The 13,687-nt window shown below is 33.9% G+C and overlaps 1 protein-coding gene across 1 annotated transcript in view; it reads right to left on the reverse strand.

The window, feature by feature from the left end:
* The window catches only part of LOC132129309 (probable phospholipid-transporting ATPase IIA), a 52,222-nt gene that overhangs the window by 18,869 nt on the left and 19,666 nt on the right, over window positions 1-13,687 (reverse strand). Inside the window, exons 14-19 of the mRNA XM_059540851.1 lie at window positions 12,198-12,407; window positions 8,973-9,134; window positions 6,419-6,511; window positions 6,246-6,329; window positions 2,855-3,025; window positions 2,320-2,418 (exon numbers count right to left, since the gene is read on the reverse strand). Of these exons, the coding sequence (XP_059396834.1) occupies window positions 2,320-2,418; window positions 2,855-3,025; window positions 6,246-6,329; window positions 6,419-6,511; window positions 8,973-9,134; window positions 12,198-12,407 (819 nt within the window). The remainder of the gene's footprint in view (window positions 1-2,319; window positions 2,419-2,854; window positions 3,026-6,245; window positions 6,330-6,418; window positions 6,512-8,972; window positions 9,135-12,197; window positions 12,408-13,687) is intronic.

Below are 13,687 nucleotides of genomic sequence, written 5' to 3' on the forward strand. Positions count from 1 at the left end.
CTGTGAACCACTAAAGGAGATGTTAGTAAGAATGTTCACGCTGCTCTTTTCCATACGATAAACTCCATACACATTTGGGAAGACAAAGAGGTGAGTAAATGATTTTCAGAAGAACTATTCCTTTATAATTTTCTCAAAACATGAACCAAAACCAATTTTGGACACATAAATGTTTCTTAAGCAGCATATATCAGCATATCAGAAGGAATTCTGAAGTATCACGTGACACTGAAGACTGAAGTAAAGGCTGCTGAAAATTCCACCTTGCATCATTTCAAAGATTAAAAATTATTAATGTGTTAGATGGGAAAAGCATTGAATAGACATTACAAAAACTAGATTTAGAAAGAAATATTTTGATTCAACATTGTATAAATAATGACAATAATTGCGTATTAATGTATTTTTTTTAAATTAAAATTTAAATAGGAAATTATTTAAAAAATAATGAAATGACACTAAATATGAAACCAAAATCGCCTGTCTTAATGAAAGAGTCATGGAGTCATTAATTCAACTGGTTCATTCAAACTCACTGAATCATTGACTGAATATGTTCAAACAGCTGATTCATTCAGAAACGACGCAAGTGACTGTCCTTACAAACGGGACATTGAATCATTGACTCACAAGATTCGTTCAAACGGCTGATTCATTCAGTAAAGAAACAAGTGAATCTCTTTATGAATGGGTAACTGAATCACTGACTTACTCGATTAATTCAAACATCTGATTCTTTATGTCTTTATGAGTGGGTCATTGAATCATTAACTCACTTGATTTGTTCAAACGGCTGATTCATTCAAAAACGAAGCAAGGGACTGTTATTATTAATGGTTCATTGAAATCACTGACTCAGTTGATTCATTCAAACGGCTGATTCATTTAGTAACGGAACACAACTGTGTGTTGCTCAAAGACACACAACAGTTCAGCTGTGTCATTGTTAGAAATATTTTTGTTCAAGAAACTCAGCAAAAACAGACAATATTCCAAAACTCCTCGACAACAGAGAGGATGTTTTCTAATCGGTGGACATTCGCACCAGAGCATTTCATCTGTCAATTTCAAATACACCAGACCTCAATTTGGATGCAATTTTTTGTATGCAGGAGGACGTCAATCCAAATGCTTGTTTTCATGTTGTGCCAGCCATTGTCTTCTGTTTCCAGGAACCGCTGCTGCGAGGAAGATTCAACCTTCCTCAGAGCGGCCTATCTTTCTGTGGCAGCACACCACATGGGAACTCCACAAGAGCTCATAGAGTCACATTTCACAGAGAAAGGGCACAGGGAGGATTCAGGAAGCTACTTTCCCTGTTCGGTTGCTAAACTCAATCAAGCTTTGGAATCCATTTGTGTTAGAGACGAGATTTACTGTGCTAGTACACTACTGTTCAAAAGTTGTCGTTTATAGTTGTATTTAGCAACGACGCATTAAACTGATTCAAATTTACTGTAAAGACATTTATGTCACACTATTTATTTTTCAAATAATTGCTGTTCTTTTGAACTATTTATTCATCAAAGAATCCTGAATCATGTATCAATTTTCCCACAAAAATATTAAGCAGCACAATTATTTCTTACATTGATACTAATGGTTAACATTAATAGTATATTAGAATGATTTCTGAAGGATCATGTGACACTAAAGACTGGAGTAATGATGCAGAAAATAAAGATTTGATCACAGGAATAAATTACATTTTAAAATATATTTAAACAGAAATCTGTTATTTTAAATTGCAATAATATTTCACATTATTACAGTTTTTACTATATTTTTTGATTAAATAAATGCACCCTCTTTCTAAAACATTATAAATCCTACTCTGCTCAAACCTTTGAACAGTAGTGTATATTTATGACTGATAATGTGTTATCATTTTGGTCAAGGAGGTCTATAATACTAGTTAGCATTCCCATTCATTTCAATGGCCACTTCTCAACTGCTATCATTGCTCATGGGCTCTCATTTACAGATTTTTTTTCTCCTGAAATACTGTTCGTCTGATGGCACTTAAATAACAAGGACACCCCAAACACTTTAACAGAGGCCATCCAAAAAATACAAGTCTTTTCACATTAAGCGGCTTGAGAAAGAATAGGGCAAGGTTAAAATATCTACAACAACATAATGAAAGATTTGCAACCCGAAAGTAAGCGTTGCTCATTTTTTCCATATATTTTTCATATATTTTTCTGGTGCAAGATAAACCTATTTCTTAACCTCAGGGGGAAATAAATCATTATAAAAGAATAAGATATGACCTGTTTATAAATAATGGTTGGAATATGTGGTCTAGAGAGGACATACAGGCCTGAACACGTGAATGTCCTGATTGCGGGTCACTAGATGGGCGTTTTTGGCTGTGCAGGTTGCAGTCTCTAATTTGTCTCCGGTCAGCATCCAAACCTGGACAAAGAACAGCTTTAGTTAAATCAGGCTTGACATTGATGTACCTTAGCACTTGTGTTAACACAACTCATTTTAGAAGCGTACAGTGAAATCCTAACCTATACAGACAAAGTAAACAGAAAAAGTACCATATTTACTCCTAAAGGATACACCTTAAAGGTACATATTAGTACCTTTTGAATGGGTACCGCCCCAGATGTGTGTTTTTTAAACATTTCAGTGTTCCAAATCAATCATGACATTATAAAGCATTGATAAATCCCATCTTTTCATTTTTAATTAGAGTTTTTGCCCTGACCAGCTTTAACTGGCAAAAGCGTTGCATGTCAAGGCATTTTGAAAAACGCTACTATTTTTGGCGCATTGTTGCCAGGGTGCTCCACCCACAGTGAGATCTCATTGTCTGTGCATGTTTGTGCGTGCCGACACTGACTTTGATGCCAGCGTTGCGCAGTATCTCCAGAGTGGGTCTGACATCTGCCTGAAGCTGGTCCTCGACTCCAGTAAGACACAAGAGCTCCATCTCCATCTCCAGACTCTCTATCACTGTGGCCACCTTCAGCGAACGATCGTGAACGCTCAACTTGGCCTGAACGTAGCGAGCCTGCGAGCACATGTGAATGACGTTAGACACAACATAAGTAACATGCATTTCTTTTCTTTATTTTACCTGACGTAACAGACAGTGCATTATAAGTGGAGGTAAAGATGCAGGGATTTCTTATTTACTATATTTGCTATTACTTCATACAAAATACAGAATAGGAATAATACTATAAAAAGAAAGAATTTCTTCTGGATTTGACCATTTCTCATATATTTTGGCATTTTGTCCAGTACGTTGCACACAGACAACCATTTCCAAGCAAATAAATAAGTACTCTCAATAAATTAAAGAAATAATCAGATTTTTTTTTTTTTTTTTTAATGTGCAGGAAATATAATGCATATATTTAATGCATACAGTTAAAACAACATTTTGTGGGCGAAACTATTAAAAGACTTTGTTTCAAAGCAAAATTAGGTAAATGTTTATTGCATTAATGTCATTACTTCTACTTTTAAGCAAGGGGCTCTAATGCCATTTCATGCATTCTCACTTATTTACACTGTTAAAGCATTGGATTCCCATATAAACATGGTCAAAGAATAAAAAAAATAAAAATTTGGACGTATGACAGAATAATTCTGTGCCAAATACACTCCTTCAAGGTTTGCATTAGTTTCGGATTGTCTTTTTTTTTTTGAATGCTTGAAAAACAACAACAGCAATTGTCATAAGAATCACATAAGTCTAAAAAAAGCCTTCTTTTTTTATTGACAACATTTATTGGCTTAATATTATTATTAATATTTACAAACAAGAAGATGGACAGTAACTTGTATTTATTTCAATTTTGGGGTCATTAGGCCCTTCTAATCAGTAAAACCCTCCCTGTTTATAGTCATTTCCATTTTACAAACATCTATAGATCTAAGAGATGCAATGACACATTCATTCATTACATTTGTTCATGCTTTTCCCATCTGTTATATCTATTTATCCCAATATTATTCCTGAAATAAACATATCAGACATGAGAAAGTTCAGAAGATCATCGTCAGTCAGATGAGAAAGTTCAGAACTCTCATTCTCCATCTGCGTTCAAAGCGCACACCCTTGCACTGACCCCTTAAACCGACGTGCCAGTCTGTTGAGTGAAGCCAGAGCACAGTTTTGAGGGCACAGCCCATAATCGCAGTGAGATAAAGAGCAAACAATGAGTGCGCGAGTCACACAGGAACACACTCTCACTTGGTGACTCACACACTCGGTGAGTCACCGCCGCCCACCCGCTCACACACAATTACACACTTCAGCTCGGAGAGTGGAGACGTGGGTCTGGGAGAAGAAACAACTCTTTCTCTGTGGAACTTTCATTTTGGGGGTGTTCCCTGTGGAAAACATGTTACATTTCTTTTTGACAATTACTGTTGACGATGGATGGTTGCTGGGAAACCGCTTAATCCGACTAAATATAGATCAGCACCTGGATATTGTAGTTATAAACATCCAAAGGTCACCGTCTATACCAGCGGTTCTCAGGACCCATGTTCTACACTGAACAAACTGTACAAAACATGGTCTGTATAGGGCAAAAATGTGGCATAACGTAGTTTGTTGCATGGTGTTATTTCCATTTAGCATTGCTTTTCATGCGGTTTGTGACTTTTCCCATGCTATGGAAGTCAATGGCTACCGTCAACTGTTTGGCTACCAACATTTTTCAAAAAATATATGTTTTGTGCTCAACAGAAGAAATAAACTCATACAGGTTTGGAATAACTTGCAGGTAAATAAATGATGGCAGAATTTTTATTTTTGGGTGAACTATGCCTTTAAGAACCACTGGTCTATGTCTTAAAAAGAATACACCTCATTGACTCACTGATGCTAAAAAATAAAGGCTGTTGATTTATTGTTTTTAATTACACAAAGTGATCAAAATGACTGCAATGAACCATGCACCCTGTCTCTTCTTATCAAAGAAAGTCAACCTTGAATGTAAATAATTGAATATTACATTTTTAATTGACTGATGGTTTTACAAAGGTGAATTATTTTGAGTGAAGTGACATTCAGCCAAGTATGGTGACCCATACTCAGAATTTGTGCTCTGCATTTAACCCATCCGAAATGCACACACACAGAGCAGTGAACACACACACACACACACTGTGAACACACACCCAGAGCAGTGGGCAGCCATTTATGCTGCGGCGCCCGGGGAGCAGTTGGGGGTTCGATGCCTTGCTCAAGGGCACCTCAGTCATGGTATTGGAGGTGGAGAGAGAACTGTACATGCACTCCCCCCACCCACAATTCCTGCCGGCCTTGCTGATGTGAGCTTGAGTTATTTGTCATTTGGAAGTCAAATAGCTGAAGTGGAATATATTTTTTTAATAATAATACAAATAATATTTCTTTATTTTTGTACAATTTGTATTGTTTTAAATTTATATGGTATATTTATATATAATTTTTTTGTATATTATACATTATTTTATATCATATATCTTATTTTTATAAATATTACATTTTATAATATATATTTTATTTTGCATAAATATTTTTATTTGTATATGTAATGTATTATATAAATATATAAATATATAAATATATATATATATATATATAAATATATATATATATATATATATATATATACACACACACACACACACATTTTTTATAATGTTGCAAAAGATTTCAATTTCAAATAAATGCTCTTCTTTCAACTTTCTATTCATCAAATAAAAAATATGTGTTTGATGGTTTCCACAAAAATATGAAGCAGCACAACTGTTTTCAACAATGATAATAACATGCAATGTCTCTTTGAGCAGCAAATCATATTAGAATGATTTCTGAAGATCATGTGACACTGAAGACTGGAGGAATGAGGCAAAAAATCCAACTTTACATCACAGGAATAAATTGCATAATAAACTATATTCAAAAAGAAAACACACATTATAAATTCCAATAATATTTCACAGTGTTACTCTTTTTTATTATTATTATTCATGCAGCCATGGTGAGCATAAGAGACTTCTTTCAAAAACATTAAACCTTGAACCAAACATTTGAATGATAGCATAAAATTATATAACTATCCACAATAACCATAGCATGATGTATTTACCACATCATTTTCTTTCCATGTTGTTTCTGGGCCAAGACCTTAAATTCCCAATATTAATACACCAATCTATCAGCAATTATTCACCACAGTATTTTGTTCCATAGCAAACTTTCTAATGACTACGCATTGGAAACTCACCTCAAAATCTTGGTATTGTTCTTCCGTTAGGGACTTTTTGGCCACCACCAGCACCCTCAAACCTTCCCTGGCCATATTCCCACACTGATAAAGAAAGCAGAAAACATAAGCTTAAGCATGACGTCAATTTCAAATCATTTCATATCTGTTGATGTTTAAAACCGTGAGATTACCTCTTCCTCTAGCCAGTCGTTGTACTGAACAATAGCAGCCATCACCACATCAGCACCCTTCAGATAAAACGTGATCTCTCCTGTGGATTCATCCTAACAGACACCAGCAGAACAAGTTTGGTTATTAAAGAGTTTATTATTTATGTACAGACACTGACACTGAGGAGCTCAGGATCAATGATACTCAGTGTAAGTTCACAGGTAAGCGGGACAGTCTGTGCTGGTTTTTTCCAAGCATTATGGGAGATTAATTTAGGCTCTCCTTGATCCTCCTTGAAGATGTTTTAAAAGGATTCTGCAGAGGAAACCAGGTTCAGTTGCTGGTTTCCTCAAACACAGATACAGGCTTCGGTCCAGGCCGACAACAATAGCTGAGAGCTCGTACGGGAAGTTAGTCATCAAGCCCAGGGCAGGGTCACAACTTTCTCAGATAACAGGCAGTCTAGTCATATCATTTTTGGGCTGATCTTCATTTATTGCATTGGTTAACAGGCCAAACTAGATTTTCACATTCTCTTGTGTAAACGTCTGTGCAAAACTCAAAATATTAGGTTGTTTGGAGTAGTGTTGGGCGATATGGTCATTTTTCAAATCGTCATATCGTCAGCCCGTGAGATTGACGATACATGATATTATCGTGCATGTATGGAGCAAGAGAGAGACTCTTTGTTCTTGTCATAGCAGAACTATTTAGTGTTTTAAACCGCGCAGGTGCGTGAGAGAGAGCATATGGAATCACCAATAATCAAAAAAATATACTTTCAAACATACTGACTGATTTAACTAACGTTAAATATTAAAATACTGAATTTAAAACAGCTAGTTCTTATATAGTCTGACAAAACTGTCATATCACACGTCCTGTGACAAATCTGCCGCATCTGCGCACAGAAGTTATCAGTCTAAATATTCTGCAAAATCAGTCAACAGTGAAAATCAATAGTAGATTTCTTTTAAAGTCCAACAGTTTAACACTAATATTGGGCATAATCGAACGCGTTAGTTGAATTGAACTGCTGCATCAGTCATACAGCGCTCCGGACCGCGCGTCTCAAGACGAGACCGACGCACCGTCACAGAAATAAGAGTGAGATGCACTCTAACATAACTGTAGCATTAAACTCAGTTAGTGAGGGCTCGTTTAAAATAGTGCACATATATAGGCCGTTCAGATTACTTGTTAAAGTGCAATGAAACACCTTATATCTGCATGTACAGTACGCATGTTTGTGGATGGAGACATTGTAACGGCCAAAACTATGTATTTTGCATGCATCACATTATGTGCAGTGTGCATGAAAATAATAACAAGGCGGCAGAGCAAACTTATCATCCATAGTGTTTCTCAGGTAGTCCTTCTACGTCATCACCACATAGTGAGTGTTATAAGTTAAGTGATCAGTCTTTAAGAGAAGGACTACGTGAGAACCACTATGGATGACATGTTCGCTCTGCCGCCTTGGTAATATTTTGCTTTACTTTATTTGTAACGCTAAGAAAGAGTTAATCTTTCTTGAAGAGCGCGTTGCCGTGTAGCAGCCATTAAATGTGTGGGACACCAACTCCTCGTTTTCTATCTCTTTCATTTCATGGATTTAACAAGTTATCCGAGTCAAAGCAGTTGCCAAGGTGGAGTGGATTTTATACCCAGTTTATTGATATCCATATATATATATATATTTGTGTGTGTGCGTGTGTGTGTGCATATATATGTATGTGTATAGATTTGGGTGTGTATATATGGTGATTGGTCACAATTTCTTAGGCTTGTAACTTTTTTTAACAGGGTTTAATTTGTTGTCATTGGTTAATGCATTGTGCATCATGAGATAACAATGAATAACTAATAATTGATTTATGTAAGATACCTTAAAAATATAAAACTGTTAATTGTTAACTATTTTTTCATAATTTGATCATAATACATGAACAAATTTGAATTAACTTGAATTGTTAAAATGAACCCAGATAAATAAATGCTATAAAGTATTTTTCATTGTTAGTTCATAATACCTGATGCATATTCAAATGTTAACAAATTTACTGTATTTAAATTTAAAGTGTGACCTTCACATTTATACACCATTATTAATCTGTAATTGTCCTTTTGTCTGACAAATCTTTTTTTTTTTTTTAAAGTACAAATGCATAGTTTCTCAAGTAATATGAGGTCCACCTTCAAGTAATTATACCAAAATGAGAAAAAAGGTCAACCATACTGTAAAACTGTGTTTTTTTAAGTAAATAAAACAAAGATTATAGGATTTACAAGAAAATACTAATCCAGTCTTACTTCCACAAAATTTCAGATTTAGCTCGTTACTTGCCATTTCTTTCTAAGTATTTTTTTGGGTAAACCATTAAAAATATCATATCTATCATAATAAATACAGTAGTGAAAATTCTTCTATTTCCTGTTCTTCTAATTTAATGCACACTTTTTTGTATGTCATCCTTCTAGAAGTCAGACAGGTCATTTTTGAAGTTAATGCAGTTTAGGGACACTTGTGTTTCTGTGTCAAGATGATCCAAAACTCCTGGATGCAATGCTTACTCGCACTATGATGCCCATGCGCTTGCTCTCGTAGGTAAAGGGGAAAATCTGCAGGATGGTGAAGTTCAGTATTTGTCCACTCGGTGTCCTCAGCTGCATTGAAGACTGGTCTCTCCCGACCAGCGTCAGACCCACACTCTCCGTCCACTGAACCAGAGACACCTAGTGCATAACAGAGACAGATCACAGTTTCAGAAACAAACAGGAAGCAATCTGCAGTTTCTATCTGTCGGACGTCTTGTCATCACATCAAACTACCTAAACATGTCACATAGACATGTCAAAACCAAACATAGAACCAATATTTTTAACCCATTTATTTTTTTTTGGGATGTGTGGAGCTGAAAATGCAACTATGCAATGGGCCACCAATTATAAGTGTGTTTCCTTCTGGGAACGTGAAGATAAAGGCAATCCAGATGCCATCCATTAGTGTGATGCTGAAGGGGGGTATTTCTGGGAGGCAGAAATTATTGCCCAATAACTTCCAGACCAAGGGTTACAGAGAGAGATCAAAAAAACAGATTTCTTATGCCCTCCCTGACTAGCTGCTAATAATATATCTCACAGTATCCAGATGGGCGGACTGCTGCCCAAAAAACAACCCAACAAATGAGGCTTATCCAAGCTATATACAGAAAAAGTGATGCTACTTTAAAGCATTTCGAGAAAATCTTGTCCAATCAATGTTTTTGTGTGTGCCCAGATCTATTAATTTAAAAATATTTTTAATCATTAAATATATTGATTAAATATTGAATTAAATAATAAAGCTGTAAAAATATTTTTTTATATTATGAATCTCTTCAATTTGTGAATACAAATTTAGGTCTATTTTATAATCCAAAATTATAGAATAGACTTATATTATATATATGAAATATATGTCTCTTGTTTCTTTTATATTAAAAAGAAAAAATTATTAAAAATATATTTTTTAATGCATTTATTAAGTTATGTATTTTTCAATAATTAAATAATGAAATGACAGTACAAAATATTTCTATTTTATTCTTATATTATGAATGTTTTCGATTTCTAAATTAAAACGATTGTTTATTTTTAAGTAAAAATAATAATCTTAAAAATCTTAATATTTCCCCAAAATGATTACGCACACACACACACACACACACACACACACACTTGTTTTTTATTTTACCTTCTGAGAAATATTTATTTATTATAGAAAAATATTACTTTATTTTTTTTATATTTTTTTATTAGACAATTATTGAATAATTAAATAATATAAGTACAAATTTGTAAAAAAAAATTCAATATTACAAATGTTTCCAATTTCTGAATTAAAATAAATTTACTATATATAATTTTCTATATATGACAATGTCTTCAGATAACTTTATCTTTTTAAATTAAATAAATTAAATTAAATAAATGTATGCATTTAGCATAGCTTTTATCCAAAGCGACTTACAGTGCATTCAAGCTAACATTTTTTTTTTTATCTTTTAGTTCTAGGTTAATTTTGAGGTTGAGGTTGAGTTTTGAAACATCAATAGAAATATTGCGTTAATAAAAAACCTGCCATTATATAGATTTCCCTTAATATCATATTAAAAAGCATGGCTAGAGAAGCAACAATTGTCTCTAAACCAGTGCCAGATCAGTGTGTCATATCTTTCCGACAAATGTCAGGCTTCAGCTACAGAACATGTCTATGCATTTAGTCAGCGTCTCGGTGAACGCACATACAGTCAGTGTGGTGGCATGCAGTGGTTAAAACCAAACCAGTAATGATGCGTTTGGTGCCTACGTAACCACAGCATGGGTCAACTGATCACTGTATGCGTCACTCGCTCCTGGCCCGACTGATCTGGTTTTGGTGCCCAGAAATGATCGAATATGAGACGGCACATCTGCAGAAGTGATCGGCTGCAGAAGAGAACATGCCAAACACTCGACTCAACATTCGGGAAAAGTCTAATACCTGGGCAGGGGGTGATGAAATGTGCGGCGACTCACAAATTATTAATTTAAAGTGAGTTACACAGCACAATTATTCTTTAAATCAGAGAGTCAAATGGAGGACTTAGACCTTAATCAGAGTAGATGGCATGATTAGTTTAAAAAATAAAAAAGAGGCTGTTCAAATCCATTTAATTCAGCAATTTACGTAATGTTTTTGAAAATACACGTCTGTGTAAATCATTGAAAAACACAAAAACGTATTACTTCGAAAAAAGTAAACACTATTCATGCTCTACAAATGAAATTTATTTGACTCATTATTCAAATGTTCAATTATTTATGTTACTTAAATGCTTGTGTTTTATGAATTAAGTATTTAAATTATTCCTATGTTCATGTATTTAGGTAAATCATCATGTTTTATAAATGCTATTTATGTATTTTTAAAATAGATGTAAATATATTTATTTTTGACCTCTGTGTAAATCACAGGGAAAAAAAAAAACATGTAAATGGTCACTGACATAAAAAAAAGAATATTTCTCTTCTTAAAATAAATTTGTCTTCTCATGTTTTATAAATGTTCATTTTTATTAATTATCCAAATATTCACGAGTTTATGCTATTTAAATAAGTATTTAAATTATTTGTGTTAATGTATTTGTTATTTAAATGGTTAGGATTTACCTAATGTATTTTTTATATACTAATACAGTAATTTACATAAGAATGATTTTACAAACTGACGTGCTTGTAAATCATCAGAAAAACATGTCACATAAATAAGAATGCTTTTTCAACTATTTACCCAACACGGACCTTTTTTTTTTGTTCTGCCCGTGTTTTACCTTTTTCAATAATTCAAATGCTTACATTTGGTATTTAAAAACTCATGTTTTATGAATGCTTTTTATTTTTTGAATCCATTTTAAAATATTTAAATTGCATTAAATTAATCAAAAGACAGTAAAGACATTAATAGCATTACAAAATATTCTATGTCAAATAAACACAGTATTTTTTTCTGAATTCTTTGAAGAATAGAAGGTTTCTTGAACTTTCTGTTTTTCAAAGAATTCAGAAAAAAATACAATTTAAATTTAAATATATTTTTTTAAAATACGTATGTATTTGCTCTGACACTAGAATTATATATATATATATATATATATATATATATATATATATATATATATATATATATATATCTAGTATATATATATATAAACACACACACAACACACACTATATTAGACTGAATGGCCAGTATCACCAGGTATAAGACTGTGGTACCTCGTCTGGACTGGAGGCCTGGTAAACCCTGCAGGTGTCTTCATAGTGCTGTTCAGCTTCTGCCTGATCCGTCACACCGTTGGATTCGTATGCCGGGGTCACATTGTGAACCAGTGCGATGGCCTTCACCGCCTCGTGCACTCGACTGCTGATGGTCTTCCTCACTTTGGTGGCACCCGGTGCACGAGAGGCCTGCAGGTCATGAGGAGGCTGTGGAGATCAGATTTAACATGATTTCTGAAGCATTATGGTACACTGAAGACTGGAGCAATGATGCTGAAAATACCGTTTTGATCACAGGAATAAATTACATTGAAAAATATATTCACCTAGTAAACAGTTATTTGAAATTGTAATAATATTTCAGAATATTAGTGGTTGTACTGTATTTTTGTTCATATAAATGCAGCCTTTGTAAGCAGAAAATACTTCTTTCAGAAGCATTAAAAAACTCCATCTACTTATTAATAGGTTTAGTTGCTGAATAAAATATGAGTAAATAGAGTGATTTCTTTAAATTCATCTACTTTTTTCTTTCCACTAAGCAACCGCAACGAATATATATGCAATGCAACATTTTTCAAAATGAGGAATCTCAAACATGGTTGACCAGTTGATGAAAATATCCATGTCTCTGATGTCTCTAATAAAGCAAGCCTTGCTAATATCCTGAAAAGGGACTCATAAATGCTCCCAGATGTGTTACATATATGAACAATTACCTTTAATACTGAGCTACTATTTATAGAGCGCACATTTCCGAGGGCTAATCACAGAGTTTGTATGTAAGCTATTGAAAAGGCCGGAGTACTTGTAACCCGGTTTCCTGCCTCGGTGACATATCAGTCAGAGGTGAAAGGGACTCCTTTTACAAGGACTTCACTCCTTTTGCTGGACAAAAGCTCAACTATTTGTGCTTTGTGAAGGCTTTTCTAAACAGGAAGGTTATATAGTGATGGACCACATCCCAATCCGCATATTAAAGGTGGGTTGTATGACCAAAATCATATATCACAGTTAAATCTACGCCATTGTTATGATACATACTTCCATTTATGCTTTTGGCAGAGGCTCTTATCCAAAACTTTTACACTGCATTAAAGCTACACATTTAATCAGTTCATGCATTCCCTGGGAATCGAACCCACGACCTTGGTGTTGTTAATGCCGTACACAATATTTATTTTTCAGTTCAAATTTTGGATTAAAATTCATTATTTTTCATTAGACTTTCAAATAAATGTGTTCTTTACAAAAAAAATGGTTTTCTATTTTTTTGTTTTTTTGTTTATGGACATAAACCAAAGAATAAGATACTTCATTTATGATAAATTTGACGTTAGTGCAAAAACTTTGTAAGCATAAATTGCACTGTATATATACACCACGGTATGGCTGTGCGATTTGGGGAAAACAATCTAATTGTGACTGAAAATGTGATTTTAAAAATCTAGGTTCGCCATGCTTGTTTTGCATGTTTTTGAAGTGCT

This window comes from Carassius carassius, chromosome 46, assembly GCF_963082965.1.
Source record: "Carassius carassius chromosome 46, fCarCar2.1, whole genome shotgun sequence".
NCBI classification, from domain to species: Eukaryota; Metazoa; Chordata; class Actinopteri; order Cypriniformes; family Cyprinidae; genus Carassius; species Carassius carassius.